General features: G+C 33.8%; 1 protein-coding gene across 1 annotated transcript in view; it reads left to right on the top strand.

Moving 5' to 3' along the window:
• CNTNAP2 (contactin associated protein like 2) overlaps positions 1-17,216 on the top strand; it is a 2,649,987-nt gene that overhangs the window by 1,123,685 nt on the left and 1,509,086 nt on the right. Inside the window, exon 4 of the mRNA XM_027856858.1 lies at positions 12,050-12,197. Coding sequence (XP_027712659.1) covers positions 12,050-12,197 — 148 coding nt within the window. The remainder of the gene's footprint in view (positions 1-12,049; positions 12,198-17,216) is intronic.

The following is a 17,216-nucleotide window of genomic DNA, read 5'->3' as shown; positions in this document are numbered from 1 at the left end:
GTTTCACCTCTTTCTGGTAATATTTTCTCTCTGGCACCCCGTAATATCATTTGAGATATTTCCCTAGTGACTGTTAGGACCTACACAATTGTGCCCACTAATTGAGTATGGAAAGCTAGTAAAAGTCTAACCATGATGACTTAGACGTCTTGTTTTCCTGGGTTAAGAAGGAAAAAAAATGAAGTATATTTCCCCTCTATCTAGCACAGGTATAACTAACCCAGGACCAACAGTACTTTGCCCTATGATAATAAATATAGAAAAGAAAAAAAAGAACACTCTTCAGTGCAAAGCTGCATGGAATAGTACAAAGATAGGTAGCCATGAGTCAGGAACATCTGAGTTAAAGTCCCATTTCTGACACATACTTGATGAGTCATCTTAGGTGCCTGGACCTCTCAGTACCCTATGCCATTCTCTAGGATTGTAAATTCAGAAGAAATTATTAATATACATGGGCATAAAAGTTTTCTGACTAAGTGTTCTATGCCAGTGAAACCACAGGTCTGATAAAAACAAAGGAGGAAAAACTGCTTTAGCAAATTATAAAGGCATGACAGGAATAAACACTCTGGCTGGCTAAGGGGTTTGGTAGGGAGGTTTGGGTTTCCAGGCGCTATGGAGACAGTGAGCTTTAGTCTATTCATCCTTTTGGTTTCTTCCACCTTTTCATAAACAAAAGACCAATTTTTCCCTCTTCTTTTATCCCTTCCCTGGTCCTCCTTCCTGTCCAAGTAGACCAGCTCCTTTTTCCAACCTCCTCCATACCACCTTAAAAAAAATCATACTTTCTCCAAGAGAAGTGTGGTCATTCTAGTGGTCATTCCCTATCACATGCTCTGTGTGTGTGTGTGTGTGTGATATCAGGTGAAGATCCTAACCTTTTTCTACATACAATAGAAAAAAATTGGAAAATAAATCTTGTGGGTTATAATAGAAAACTACTTAAGTCCATTCCAACTCTGAGTGAGGTAAGCCACCATAGTAATTAATATTCTCTCCTATTTAAATAAATTTGTGTTAATTGTTCATTTTATTGTCACATCATGAATTACAAAGTGGATTTGATGGTTCATTTCATACTGCTAGCCCCATTTAGTGCAACAGTTGTCCCCAATATCAAATTGCTAATTATTACTAGTAACTAGGAGTATATCTGGTTAATCCTAGAAAGTGCATTATAGGTACATTGAAGGGGACATCAGAAGCCATGTAGTCTAACTCCATCCTTTACAACGGGAAATCTACCTCTGTATGTACATCTGACTACAAAAAAGTAATTTCACTGAAAGTAAAATGTTCAGTTTTAATTTCTATTTCAACAGTAACTTTCAGTGGAGAATACCATAGGATTTAGGATAGGAATTAGGATAGGAATACTGTTAGCTGGTACATAAATAACTGTTTGTCAGTATTCCCAGCTTGAGGCAAGAGAAGACTTCAACCATTAAGCAAGGCACTGGGGCTTGTACATATTTACTGTCATGACTGCAGGGGTCTTTTGTCTTTTCAAAAAAAAAAGATTGATTGCATGAGAAGCTTAAAGTGACTAAAATATTTCTTCATGTAGTAAAATAAAAATATATAGCTTATAGTTGACTCCAACTATACTGTAAGATGTAAAGATACAAATAAAATGTATAAACCCAATTATAATATGCTTCAAGATGATTTGGGTTTTTTTCCTGAATGTATTGCTCCATCATACACTGAATGACAATCTTCTATGGGTGACAACGTACTTTTACTGAATTTTTCTAGATTATTTTATTTATTTATTTATTTTCGGTAATTAGGTTTAAGTGACTTGCCCAGGGTCACACAGCTAGTGTTTACCAAGTGTTTGGTTTGAGTCTGGATTTGAACTCAGGTCCTCCTGACTTCAGGGCCAGTACTTGATCCACTGTGCCACCTAGCTGCCCCTTACTAAATTGTTCTAAGCTCATTGTACATGGGTTGGACATGTGCAGCCCAAGAGACAGCTTTGAGTTTAGTCTATACCACATTATGACTTGTAAAAGGGGATGCATTTGAGGAATGGGCTCAATAAAAGACAGGGCCATTTTCATTTTGGGTAATTGATCAAGCTTCTGCTATGTACTGAGATATGTGAGATATAAAAGTATAGACAAGTTATGATCCCTGTTTTAATGAAGCTTAAAGTTTAAGAAAGAGGAAAATATAAATGTAGCTTTCCATAATATTAAGGTTTTCATATAGTCCTTGAAAGTTGGCAAAGTGTTTTTGCATGCATAACATAATAAGCTTATAGTGCAATCTTGAGATCCTAGATCTAGAAGAGAGCTCAGAGATCAACTAGTTCAAACCTCACCTTTTTCATTTAAAAAAGCTCAGACCCAGGAGGGTAAATGATTTGCCCAAAGTTACAGGGGCAGTAATCTTTTTAAATAATTTTTAATAATTTTAATAGTAATAAAGTAATTGTAATAATTTATTTATTTTTAGTTTTCAACACTCACTTCCATAAGATTTTGAATTTTAAATTTTCTCCCCCTCCTCAGTCTGGTGTGCAATCTGATATAGGCTCTACTTACACATTCATATTAAGCATATTTTCACATTAGTCATGATGTAAAGAAGAATTAGAACTAATGGGATGAACCATGAGAAAGAAGAAAATAAAAACAACAAAAGGACAGCAAATAGTATGCTTCCATGTGCATTCAGATGCCATAGTCCTTTCTCTGAATGTGGATAACATTTTCCATCATCAGACTTTTGGAGTTTTCTTAGATCCTTGCATTGCCGAGAAGAGCTAAGTCTATCAAAGTCAGTCATCGCATAATAGGGCTGTTACTGTGTACAATGTTTTTCTGGTTCTGCTCATTTCACTCAGCATCAGGTCATATAAGTCTTTCCAGGTTTTTCTGAAGTCTGCCTGCTCATCATTTCTCATAGCACAATAAAATATTCCATTACATTCATATACCACAACTTGTTCAGCCATTCCCCAGTTGATGGGCATCCCCTCAATTCTTTGCCACCACAAAAAGAGCTGCTATAAATGTTTTTGTACATGTGGATCATTTTCCCATTTGTATGAACTCTTTGGGATACAGACCTAGAAGTGGTATTGCTGGATTTAAGGGTATGCACATTTTTATAGCCCTTTGGGCATGGTTTCAAATTGCTCTCCAGAATGGTTGAGTCAGTTCACAACTCCACCAACAATGCATTAGTTTTCCAATTTTCTCACATCTTCTCCAACATTTATCATTTTCCTGTTTTGTCATGTTAGCCTATCTGATAGGTATACTTAGTTATTTTGATTTGCATTTCTCTAATCAATAGTGATTTAGAACATTTTTTCATATGACTATAGGTAGTTTTAATTTCTTTCTCTGAAAACTGCCTGTTCATATCCTTTGACCATTTATCAGCTGGGGAATGACTTATATTCTTATAATTTCAACTCAGTTCTCTATGTATTTTAAAAATGAGGCCTTTGTCAGAAACACCAGTTTAAAATTTGTTTCCCAGCTTTCTATTTCCCTTCTAATCTTGGTTGTATTGGCTTTGTTTGTGTAAAAAATTTTCAATTTAATGTAATTAAACATCATCCATGTTCCATTTCATAATGTACTCTGTTTCTTGTTTGGTCATAAATTCTTCCATTCTCCATAGATCTGATAAGCAAACTATTCCTTGCTCTCCCAGTTTGCTTATAGCATCAGTCTTTATATTTAAATTATGTGGCCATTTTTACTTTATTTTGGTATAGTGTGTAAGATATTGGTCTATGCCTAGTTTCTGTCATACCATTTTTCAGTTTTCTCAGCAGTTTTTTTTAAAATATGGATTTATCAAATAGTAGGTTACTAAAGCCATTGACTGCTATGTCTTGCATACCTAACCTATTCCATTGATACACCACTTTATTTCTTAGCCAGTACCAAGTAGTTTTGATGATTGCTACTTTATAAAATAATTTAAGATATGGTACCTTTCCTTGCATTTCTTTTCATTAGTTCCCTTCATATCCTGGACCTTTTGTTCTTCCAGATGAATTTTGTTATTTTTTTCCTAGCTCTATAAAATATTTTGATGTTTGTGATTCATAGGGCTCTGAATAAGTAAGCTAATTTAGTTACAATTGTCATTTTTATTATATTAGCTTGGCCCACCCGTGAGAGACTAATGTTTTTCCAATTATTTAGATCTGAATTTATTTGTGTGAAAAGTGTTTTCTAATTGTGTTCATATGGTTTCCGAGTTTGTTTTGGCAGATAGACTCCCAAATATTTTATAATGTCTACAGTAATTTTAAATGGTATTTCTCTGTCTATCTCTTGCTATTGGGCTTTGTTGGTAACATATGGAAATGCTGATGATTTATGTGGGTTTTTTAATTTATATCCTGCAACTTTGCTAAATTGATTTATTATTTCAAGTAGTTCTTACTTGATTCTCTAGGATTCTCTAAATACATGATCACATCACCTGCAATGAGTGATAGCTTTGTTTCTTCTTTGCCTATTCTAATTCCTTCAGTTTCTTTTTCTTCTGTTATTGCTAAAGTTAACATTTCTAGTACAATATTGAATAATCGTGGTGATAATGGATATCCTTGTTTTGCCCCTGATCTTATTGGAAATGCTTCTAGCTTATCCTCATTACATATAATGCTTGCTGATGGTTTTTGATAGATGTTATCTATCATTTTAAGAAAGACTACATTTATTTCTGTGTTCTGTAGTGTTTTCAATAGGAATGGGTGTTGTATTTTGTCAAATGTTTTTTTTTCCTCCATCTAATGAGATAATCATATGATTTCTGTTAGTTTTATTAATATGGTCTATTGTACTAATAGTTTTCTCAATATTGAACCAGCCCTGCATTCCTGGTATAAATCCTACCTGGTCATAGTGTATTATTCTTGTGATAACTTGCTGTAATCTATTTGCTAACATTTTATTTAATTTTTACATCTAAATTCATTAGGGAAATTGGACTGTAATTTTCTTTCTCTGTTTTGACTCTTCCCAATTTAGGTATCAGAACCATATTGGTATCATAAAAAGAATTTGATAGGACTACTGCTTCACCTATTTTCCCAAATAGTTTATACAGTATTGGAATTAATTGTTTTTCAAATGGGTGATAGAATTCACTTGTAAATCTATCTGGCCCTGGAGATGTTTTCTTAGGGAGTTCATTGATGGCTTGTTTAATTTCTTTTTTTTCTAAAATGGGGTTTTTAAGTATTTCATTCCTCTTCCATTAACCTGGGCAATTTTTATTTCTGTAAATATGAATCCATTTCACTAAGATTGTCAAATTTATTGGCATACAGGTGGGCAAAATAGCTCCTAATGTTTTTTTTTTATTTTGTCTTCATTGGTGGTGAATTCACCCTTTTCATTTTTGATGCTGTAATTTGCTTTTCTTCTTTCTTTTTTTTAAAATCAAATTAACCAAAGGTCTTTCTATTTTATTGTTGTTTGTTATCTTAAAACCAGCTCTTAGTTTTATTTATTAGTTCAATAGTTTTATTAATTTCAATTTTGTTAACCTCTCCTTTGGTTTTCAGAAATTACAATTTGGTATTTAATTGGGAATTTTTAATTTGTTCTTTTCTGTTTCTTTTAGTTGCATTCTCAAATCATTTATCTCTTCTTTCTCCATTTTATTTATGTAAGCATTTATAGATATAAAACTTCACCAAAGAACTCCTTTAACTGTATCCCATAAGTTTTGGTATGTTGTCTTATTATTGTCATTCTCTTGGATGAAGTTATTGATTGTTTCTATGATTTGTTGTTTGACCCAGTCATTTTTTAGGATTTGATTATTTAGTTTCCAATAATTTTTAGTCTTTCTTTCCATGGCCCTTTATTACATATAATTTTTATTGCATCATGATCTGAAAAGGATGCATTTAATATGTCTGCCTTTCTGCATTGGATTGTGAGGTTTTTATGCCCTAGTACGTGGTCAATTTTTGTGTAGGTACTTTGTACCACCAAGAAAAAGATATATTCCTTTCTATCCAGATTCAATTTTCTCCAGAGGTCAACCATATCTAACTTTTCTAAAATTCTATTCATCTTGTCAGCTTCTTTCTTGTTTATTTTGTACTTAGATTTATCTAGTTCTGAAGGGGGGAGGTTGAGGTCACCTACTAGTATAGTTTTGTCATCTATTTCTTCCAATAATTCCCTTAACTTCTCTAACAATCTGGATGCCATAACACTTTGTGCATATATGTTTAGTAATTATATTACCTCAATATCTATGGTACCTTTTAGCAGGATATAGTTTCCTTCCTTATCTCTTTTAATTAGATCTATTTTTGCTTTTGCTTTGTCTGAGATCAGGATCACTACCTCTATTTTTTTTTAATGTCAGTTAAAGCATAATATATTCTGCTCCAGCCATGTTACCGTTACTCTGTACAAAGGCAGTAATCTTCAGAGGCAAGATTGGAACCCTAGTTCTCTGATTCTAGAACTAATAGCCTTTCCTCAGAACCATACAGGCTCCACTCACAAAAACCTTTTGAAGCAGGTACTACTGATATTATTATGTTTGTTTATTAGTTGGGGAAACTGAAGCTCCAAGAGGATGAATGATTTGCCTGTTGTCACCGGGCATATGGAATTTGAACTTAGCTCTTGCTGATTTAAAATCCAGTTCTGTATCAAGTTCATTCTACTGTCCTCTCATAATACAGAATAGTGCATGATGAGAACATTAGAGAGATGACATAAAAAAGTGTTAGGTGATATCTGAAGAGGAAGGCCATTACTGACAGGAATGTTCAGGGAAGACATCATGGAAAGAGGTATTCACTTCAGGTTTTATGGAATTTGTAAGAATTTGTCAGTCTGAGAAGAGGCTGGAGGACATTTCACATATAAGAAATGATCTGGGCAAGCGTACATTCAAGAAAATTAATGTGTTCCAGTTTTGCTGAAGCATAGAGTACATGGAGGCAGAATGAAGGATAGGGGATCAATGTAAGATGAGTCCAGAAAGGGAGAGCAGTACAAGTCATTGAAAATCTGCAATGACAGACAGTGAATTTCCTGTTTGACTTGGTAAGACAATAGGGAGCAAATGAAAATGTTTGAGGTGAGGAGTGGAATAACTAGTTCTATAAAAATGAATATTAGTCTTTTTTTTTTGTTTGTCCTTTCTTCTCAAAGAGGACCAATGGCATCAGGAAAGTGATGTCTTGACTTGCAAGTGAATTGGATTTGAGTGAGACAGAGCTGTGCAAAGTCATTAGCCTTACTCTCTTCTCCAGAGTCATCAGAGTCCAGTGGCAAGACAGATCAGGATTACTAGAGATGGCCCTGGATGCCTTGGCCTTTTTAAATTAGGTCTTTTCCAGGTGTCAATTTGTCTGAAGCAACATCCATTCAGTAATTAAAGTCTCTTTAACAGTGGAGGAAAATGATGGCCTAGTTTGCTTTCACAAAAGAATCAGTTTGGGAAGGGAATGCCCTCAGAGTTTCTGGCCAGAACAGAAATTTGTTCTATTATATTTTTTTTAAACTTGCACAATTAACTTTTTTGTTTCATGTAGTTTTCATTTATGATTTCTTGAAATATAACTCTAGAAAAACAAGCTCAAATAAAGCCCATTGGGATTCAAATGGAACTACTTGACTATGCCTTGAAACCCAAATCACTCTGGCTCCCACTGATTGGCCAATCATAGGTCTCAGCTCAAGCCTCATGTGCTCATTTTTCTGGTTTTGATGGCTCAGAGTGAGTGAACATTAATCTGGGTAGTTATATAAAAGCTTTATTGGAAGAAGAAGAGATCATTTAGGAACAACAATAGCCACAATAATAATGCAATATTAATATACTAATTTAATGTTTATAAAGCACTTTACACAAATTATTTCTTTTGATCTTCACAAAAACCATGTGAGGTAGATGCTATCATTATCCCTATTTTACAAATGGGGAAATTGAGGCTAAGAATGGTGAAATGATTCACCCAGGGTCACTCAACTGCTAAGTAGGGCTTGATTTGACTCAAGTTTTCCTGATTTCCAATTGCATATTGAATCCCCTATTGCACTCCATTGACTCAAGAAACCTGTTAGGGGTATCCTGCCACATTCAGATAGAAGTTAATGAAGTCCAGCATTGGGGCCCTTGTGGCTATGATAATAGCAAAGGAAGGTAAATGTTTGCGAGGTGTTGCAGAGATACACTTTGGTTCTTGAAGCCATTTTGTTCTATTATTAGAAGACTCTGTTGTGGCATGGGGTGATCCAAATTTGTTGATAGGCTATGGCTATGGAGTACAAGGTCCTACCATGGGAATATTTTTTAAATAAGAATCAGTTGATGAGCTATGTGTCTTTTGTCTAAACATTATCATCACCAAGCTTTAAGAGAGAATTATTGCCAGACTGTGGAGCAATATGTTTTCAGTCACAGCAAATGATAAATGTTATCTACATCTGTGACATTCTACCTGTGTGATAATGGCCACCTCACTTGAACTCACTAGACCTAAGCTTCATCTTCTGTAAAATTAGAATTGTAAGATAAATGATATCTGATATTCCTTCAGCTCCATATTTGGCACATAGTAGGTGCTTAATAATTGCTAGCTGACCAACCAATTGGTAAATGAATTTCTAAGCATTTGATACCTTTGATGAAGAAAGAAGCACCCTCATCAAGGAAGTAACAAATTCTTATATTATTGAGGTATATGGGACTGATAAATATTTTTTTTCTTGCTCATAGAAGATAATTTCCAAACACTTAATACAGAGCTGGAAAAGGTTCAGGTTTCTCCAAGCTTAGCATTTTGGATGACTTACATTGTATTATAGGAATCATCACCTAAGAAAGTCTTAGTTTTTCACTATTCATTTGTAAAACATATAGGGTATTTATCCTATAGCTAGCAACCTAGGATCAAATTGTAGATCTTCCTTTGTGGTGTGCTAACTTTAATAAACATGAGCCTTTGTGAATTTTATAAATAGTCTTTTAATGAAAACCTGTCTTTCTAAGCTAATACACAAATCTCAGCTAGAGAAGGAGATTTAACTGTAATAGCACATAATTCACAAGCGCCTGCAAATTGATTTTTCAGTCTTACCATGATGGATTTGGGCTGGATGTTTGCATTATCCACAAAGCATGTATTACTGTACTGCATTTATCTAAATGAAGGCTGCATTTAAAAGGATATTGTTCTATTTGAGAATGAAGCAAATGTATTTTAATTATTGGAGAAATTGATGAGTTTCCCGTAATTTCCCATTTTGTGATACAAAATTCTTAATCTTAAGGGAATTGTTAACAATAAGCCATATTTACTAGTATAATCTTCTACCCATTTTAGCAGATGTTACCCCTGTAAAAGAATGTGGAAAGAGATGGAATTGTATGGGCAAATTGTTCTAGGCTGCAGCTGTAGAAAGCTCAGGCTTTGGGAACCTAGTTACTGTGATATTAGTTATTTCTTTACAACCTCTTCAAAGATGTCAATAGTATTTCGATGATCTTCTTTTCTGCACTCACATCTAGTTAAGGTGGATAGGGTGCTAGACTGGAAAGCAAGAAGACCTGGGTTTGAATCTTGCCTGTGACACTTCATAGTTATATGACATAAGCAGGTGACGCATCCTCTCTTAGCCTCAGCTTCATCATTTCTTAAGGTGCAATAACATTCCATTACATTTGTGTACTATGGCTTTTTAGCTATTCATTTCCCAACTAATAGCCAAAGTAGATTTTGTTTTCAGTTCTTTGCTAGTACAGAAAACATTGCTAACATATAGGATTGATTTTTTTTAATTTTGCTTTTAAATCCTCTCCTCTCTATCCAGTAACTTCCATCTCTGTTAAAAGTAAAGTTAGGAGAATGTTAATGTGTACTAAGTATAAAGCTGGAGCCATGATTTAATAAAATTAACATATTATTCTTGGGCCTTCTGTTTTTGAACAAATAAGAGATGACCAGAAAAGCTCCTTTTCTTGGTCAAATACTATTAATTATTATTCTAGAAGGCAGGTCCATTCAAATGTAGCAGTTGACTTGCTGACTTGATTAAATCTGGGAATGTTAAAATGCATTAAAATAATTTTCATCTCTGGCTTAACATTTCTTCATAATTGGTAGGAAGGAGGATTTTACTGTTATCATCAGACGATGTTTATTAAACACCTACTTACACATGTTATTTTGTTAGGTACTGATGAGAGAACCAAGGGGAGCCCCAAAGGGAAGGGTCATCAGTAAACAGTATCACAGATTTCTCAACATCTAATTGTATATTTTATATGATAAAGGTTGCTTATTATGCAGAATGAATATTTTTCATTTGATTCAGAATTATTCAAGGGTTGAGACAGCAGGTTAAGTCCTGTAGAAAATTTATACACTATTCTCTATCTTGACATCTGAACTTAATGTTGCTTATTTTATGATGTGAAGAAAAGTTGAGTGATTCAGAAAACAGAAATGGTGTGCCTTTTCCTAGCACTACTTCAGTGAAAGTGAGTAATGGTCAAAAGTGACCACCATTGAAGACTGTTGTTTCAGAGCTTATATGAAATTATAAAGGGCCTTCAGTTCAGTATCTAATCCATGGGATTTAACTTCAAACATGCCACTTCTCTTACTTTGTTTATTAGTGTTCTAGAAGGAAAAAAAAAAGACTAGGAATTAAGTGAAGTGCAGGGGAGTAGAGAAGGGCATGGCTGGAAAAAAAGATTGAACTTTCTGTTATGTGTAAAGCTGAACCTTTCAGGTCAAGATTGTAATAATATGGGATCTTAGATATTAATGGTCTGAACTCCATATCTCCTTAGATGGAAAAGTCTTCAGTTTCTAAGACTCAAAGCATCTTTCTTTTGCTTAAGAGGCAAATAAGACAGATAAAAATATTATACAAAGAAGATGATATTGGATTATAATTTGAATTCTCCAAAATGAGTACAACTATAGTTCATTTGATACTGATTATTTTTCCTGGGAAAATAATAGAGCCTAAGCTTGTTTTTTGTGTTTTTAAAATAGCTGAGTGGAAAAAAAAGTGTTTCTTATTTATTAAAGTATTATCTTGGGAATTGTTATCATAGAATAATTCCTTCTTGCCAAGAAATAGTAAAGTATCTAGTTGGCACTTGTGTTAGGAAAATAGACAGTGTTGTTCTTCATTTTCTGAGGATAGGCCTCTGCTTCACTTTTTTTTAAATTTTTTAGCAGTATACTGTAGAAAAGTGCTCATACTATTTAATTTCTGGCTATAGTTGACAGATGTCATTTTAAAGAATCAAAAGTAAATCCACTCTGTGGTATATGCTTGAGATGTACAAATTCCACTGGATGAAATTAAATAGTTGAGTCCTAGATTTAAATCTTGCTCTGGCCCTTATTCTATCTTTCATTAAATGACTTTATTTTTCTGATCTTCATTCTCTTCATTTATAAAATGAAAGAAAGAATATCTGCATCATCTGTTTCTTAAGGTTGTTATGAATAAAGTGCCTTGTAACCATCAAAATAGTTAATAATAACAATAATAATAATAATAATAATAGTAACATAACAACAACAATAACACCAACACTGTTCAACTCTGATTTCAGTATCTTCAAGAGAACGTTCGAAGTAGGGAAAGTTGCATGCCAGAATTTCATAAAAATATGATCTAACTCAGATGCCTTATGTTGGTGCAGTAGAATAGGTAGGTCCTGCTAGAGGATCCTGAATTTAAAAGGGCTCTGTGTGTTTGTGTTTGAGGACTTAGACATGTGAATTCATTAATGCAGAGAAATTCCAGTAAGGAAACTCTCTCTACCAATGAAGATCAGTAGAGTATCCGTTGTGGATAAAATTGTAAACTGTACAATTTCTAGTCTTAAAGAGGAGCCTGAGATACTATGATGTTAAATGACATGCCCTGGATCACTCAGACTATGAATCAGAAACATATTAATAAATATCAAGGTTTTAATCATTTAGAGATCCAATAAAGTGTATTACTTTGAATATTTCAAGGGTTTGCTCATACTTTTCTTATTTTTTTTTTCCTTTCAGGCATTTCCAGGAAATATAAACTCTGATGGTGTGGTCCGCCACGATTTGCAGCATCCGGTCATTGCCCGATATGTGCGCATAGTGCCTTTAGACTGGAATGGAGAAGGTCGGATAGGGCTAAGAATTGAAGTCTATGGCTGTTCTTATTGTGAGTAGTACATATTTGAAATCTTTCATGTTTCTTTTTTTCAGGGTCATTAGATTGTATAGTTCATTTATTATCTCCTTTACTATCAGACTTTGCTTTGTATGTCAATAAATTAACTTCTGCATTTAGGTGTACATATAAAAACAACAACAATAACAGCAATAGTACATTCAGCTAAGACTTTAAACATGATTTTAATATATGAATGTAATTAAAACCTACAAATTATGTTGCCTTAAAGTCTTATGAAATATTCAGAGTAGAGGAAACCTAACTGCTGCATTGACAGATTTTCCTTGGGAGTTACTTCTTATAGGTCCAGAAAAATTTTCTTTTGAAGTCATTCTTTGGCTACTCATGAAGTTGTTACTGAAAGAAGTATAGCTGGGCCTATATTCCCACATCAGACCACAGCACACATCAGACCAGACCAAGACAGAAATATCTTTTTAAATTGATTTTCCAAATATAATCTAATCAGTCTGTGAAGCAAGACCATTGTGCTTAGGTTCCTTCCATCCTACATAACCACATAAGTTAGACGTATATTTCAATCCAATCCCCTTGCTTTGTGTAGGTGAGGCTTTTGAAAGAGATCATGTAGCTTTCTCACTTCAAATATAGCAGCTTATACAAAATGAAAATTCAAAATGCAGAGTGGAAATTCTGCTTCAATTTTGAATACGTTGATTTTCAGAAACCTTCTAGGCATCCAGGCAGATATGTCTAGCCAGCAGGTTGAGATACAAATCTACTATGACACATAGTAAAATATTTACCACCAACAATTGGCTCTTTATAAACAATTAAAATGAAAAGAAAAGAAAAGAGATTTGTGCAGTAATATGCAAAACACAAGAAAATAATTCTTCAAGTGATTTATCAAATCAAGTATCCTTTCCACTGTTACATGCCAATGTCCAATCATATCTTACTAGATAGCTTCATAAATTGACTATGAATAGAAAAAAAAAATTCACCATCAACTTGTGGCCATTTTTTTTTTGCTGATTAGCTTCTCCAAACTTAGCCAATTTGAACTTGAGATAATAGCCCTTCAGTTACTATGAGCAGCTGAGTTTTCTTTTCAGACTTGGTAGAAATACCTAGAGTTTATGCTCTACTTGAAAAAATTCCAAGAACCCAGGACACTTCACATTGTTATGTGGCATTGAAAGATTGAAGGAAAAAGGAAAAAGAGATGACAGAGAATGAAATAGATAGTATCACGGAAACAATGAACATGAACTTGGACAGACTTCAAGAGGGAGTGGAGGATAGAAGGGTCCGGCATGCAATGGTCCATGGGATCACAAAGACTCAGACACAACTGAACAACCATAAAATTGTAGTAAAACAACAGTGGATAAAAATATGATGCACTAATGGCAAAATAATTTTAAGTAGATGATGCAAAACCACTTGCTTGACAATTGCCACTAAAAGAAGAAAAATGTCTGTCAGGAAAATAAATGTATAAAAACATAAAACAAATAATAAAATGTTCCTCACAGAATAAGTGAATGAATAAATTGTTAGTATATCCACAATAGAGATGCTTATCACAGGGTTACTTGGAATTGTTTTGAGTTTATATAAACATTTGATTTGAGGCCTTCATTCAGTATAATTTTGGGGGTTTTTCTTTACTCCCTACTGAAAATATTAATTGTATATTCAAACGGATATGACAATATATACCACAAATTACCACTAAAGCTTTAGTGATCCCAGCTGTCCAATAATAGATTTTCTCAATGCAATCCATGATCCCTGTCTTTAAGTATTTCACAATGTGGTTGATAGAACAAGGTTAAAATACATAAAGCAAGTAGAAAACAACATAGATAATACCATAATTAAGTACTAAATGACATATAATAGAATGTATGCAGAATGTCATCCTACCGTCTTTTTTATACCATGAATTTAAAAACAATTTTATTAATCATCAGTATCCAATAAAAGAATAGATTGCACAAATGAATAATGAGCTCCCTAAACTTGAAAGTGTTTAAAGAGAAATTGGAGGACTGCATCAGCATTGGTGTTAAAAGGAATCTTACTTTAAATAGAAGATTAGGCTAGATAACATTTAAGGTCCCTTCCAGTTCAATTCTGTGAATTGGTAGAAGGAACAGTTGCATAAGAAACTGTTTAATGATAGAAAGCATGCAGGAATTATTGTCTAACAAAGAACACGGTTCAAATCTTGCTTCTGTCACTTACTAGCTAAGTTTCCATGAGAAAGTCACTGGAACTTTCTGATCCAAAGTTTCTTCATCTTTAAAGTAAGGGATGATTTTTTAGTGTTGAATTGTTTCGGTTATATCTGACTCTCTTTGACCTTGTTTGGGGTGTTCTTGGCAAAGATACTTAAATGGTTTGCCATTTCCTTCCCTCACTGGTTTTACAGATGAAGAAACTGAGGCAAATAGGGTTAAATGACTTGCCCAGGTGAACACAGCTAATAAGTGTATGAGGCCAGATTTGAACTCAGGAACATGAGCCTTTCTAATTTCAAACCCAGTGCCTTTTGCTTTGAATTCTCCTGGAAAGTTAATTCCTCCCAGTGTGGTCCTTTAATTAATGATCAGTAAATCAAGTCGCAAAGTTAAAAAATACAAAAGCTTAATTAGTTTCAGTTTTTTTTGTCAGTAGCCTGGTAGACAGCAACTCAACAGAACAAAAGAAGATACACAAATATATAAGAACATACACAGACTTAGGACCACATTACAAGTGGCAAAGAGAACCTAGCCATTTTCCTTATTTGGGGGATTGAGGAACAGGGACAAGATGTCAGGTCATTTGGAAGGAGAATGTTTTAACCTTGGCATTGTTGCTTATTAATTTTGTTACCATAAGGCATTGCCAAAAATCAGGTTTATTCTGGTAGAGATGTTTCCTCACTAGTTAATCACGTTAAACCATTTAATTTGGAAAGAAGGTCTCCAAGACAGCAGAGGCCTCCTTATATAGAGAATGTGTGGGCTTATTCTACTGTTGAATAAAATACCAACTGAGAATCTATTTGCACAAGTCTGTAGCTTCCTTTCTTTGAACTCTAAGGTTACTTTTTTGAGGTGTTTCTCCCAAATTCACAGGACACTGATTTTTATCCATTTCCTTTATAATTTCCTCTTATATGATTAAACAATTTGATATTGAAGCATAAAAACATAAAATACCAAATTTCTTTTAATATATCTTAAATTAATGCCTAGATCTGGATAAAAATCAGGTGAAAAACCTGCAAATATATGCACATGTTAGTTCTTAGTATAATTAAATACAACAAGCAGTTATTAAATACTTAATCTGTACAGAGCAATCAATTAGGTAGTGGGAAAGACTAAAGACATAGGTAAGATGCAGCCCTTGCTCTCAAAGAACGTACACTCTTATGGGATATTTTAAAAGGGACATAGCTAAAATGCATCATATTATATCTTAAGTATGCTACAAAGTTCAAAACAATGTTCTCTTTCAGGTCAAAGAGGGAAGGTTAATACTGATTAGGGGATCAAGGAGAGTTTCATGGAAGATGGAACATTTAAATTTGTCCTTAAATCATAGGAAGAAAATTAACAAGAAAGAAAAAAATGGAGGTCATTCTAGTTATAGGGAAAAGTAACAGCAAAAGCACAGAAGAACCAGAGCCCATTGTGAGTTTTGGAGGAAGAAGGCAGTCCAATGGGACTGGAGTATAAATGAAAGCTAAAATTGGAAATGTAGAATAGCACCAGAATGTGGAGAGCTTTGAAAGTCTAGCTGAGGAGTTTCAACTATACTGGGAAGGCAATAGGGAGCTGGTAAAGATTTTTGAGCAGACATGTCACTTTAATGTATTTGAATATTTGTGCTCTTGATTAGTTATGCATCTAGCAGTGGTATGAAAGGTGGAAAGTGGAGATCAGAGGAAATATGTAAGTAGTTTATTTTAATAAACTAGCTAGTAGTAGCTAGCAATTGGCATTGGATACAGAGAAAGGGGGACAAATGAAAGAGTTGTAATAAGGGAGAATTTATATATATATATGTAATATATTATATATATAATATATTATAAATATATATATATATCTTACTTCTCTAGCCACAAATATTCCAAAAGAAATTCAGCAGAAAAAAAACCAGAATGACTTATATAGCTGAATATGAGAGAAAATAGTTAAATGTGAGGAGTCAGTCACAGTCTGTTTTCAAAAGTAGAGATAAATTCTACTCGATTTATTACTTTCATCCTGCAGCTGCTTAGCTGAGATGTAAGATGTGCCTCCTATCAAAATATATCACTAGAGGTGGTGTCAGGGAGGGGAAAAATAGTTTAAATTGTATCTGCAAGGTTATTTCTATATAAATTAAACAAAACAGATAAATGAGAATATCATAAATAAGAGTCACCTTGGCATTGATCTTGAAATTTATAACTGTTCTTAAAACCAGAAAGACTTGAGTTCAAGCTCTGTCACATCTCAGCTATTAACTCTGGGTAAATCACTTAATTTTACACTACTGTAAGCAACTCCTCAACACCCTAAGCTGAGAACCAGAATTGATAGAAGGAGCTTCTTCATCTGTCAGTTCTTTATATCAGTGACATCACAGGCCCAGTAAATATTTTTTATGATAAATTAACTTCATTCCCCTCAAGAAATGTTCATGAAAGGAAAAGCTATATTAATCTAAACTATTTAGATTTGGGGGCATACTGCTCAAATTCATTTGTTTATTTCTCAGAACTCTATTTTGACTATATGAAAAAAGCAATAAGATTTACTTGTGTATGGTTGTCCACGTTCTTCCACTACTTTTGGTTAAGCGTTATTGAAACCTTCATTGGAACCAAAGATTATCTTGTGGCAAAATATTACCTATTGCTGAAAAGGGAGAATTAAGCATAGCATTTGGACCCCTGCCTTTTACCAGAGTTGGTAATCTGTTTGTGCCACTCTGGGAGACAGAAGGAGAGAGACACTAGCTGAAATTTTGGTGATGTTAAAAAATTAATAAAAA

The sequence above is a fragment of the Vombatus ursinus genome, unplaced genomic scaffold (assembly GCF_900497805.2).
Source record: "Vombatus ursinus unplaced genomic scaffold, bare-nosed wombat genome assembly UNPS02011649.1, whole genome shotgun sequence".
NCBI classification, from domain to species: Eukaryota; Metazoa; Chordata; class Mammalia; order Diprotodontia; family Vombatidae; genus Vombatus; species Vombatus ursinus.
This window is presented reverse-complemented; position numbering and strand designations above follow the sequence as displayed.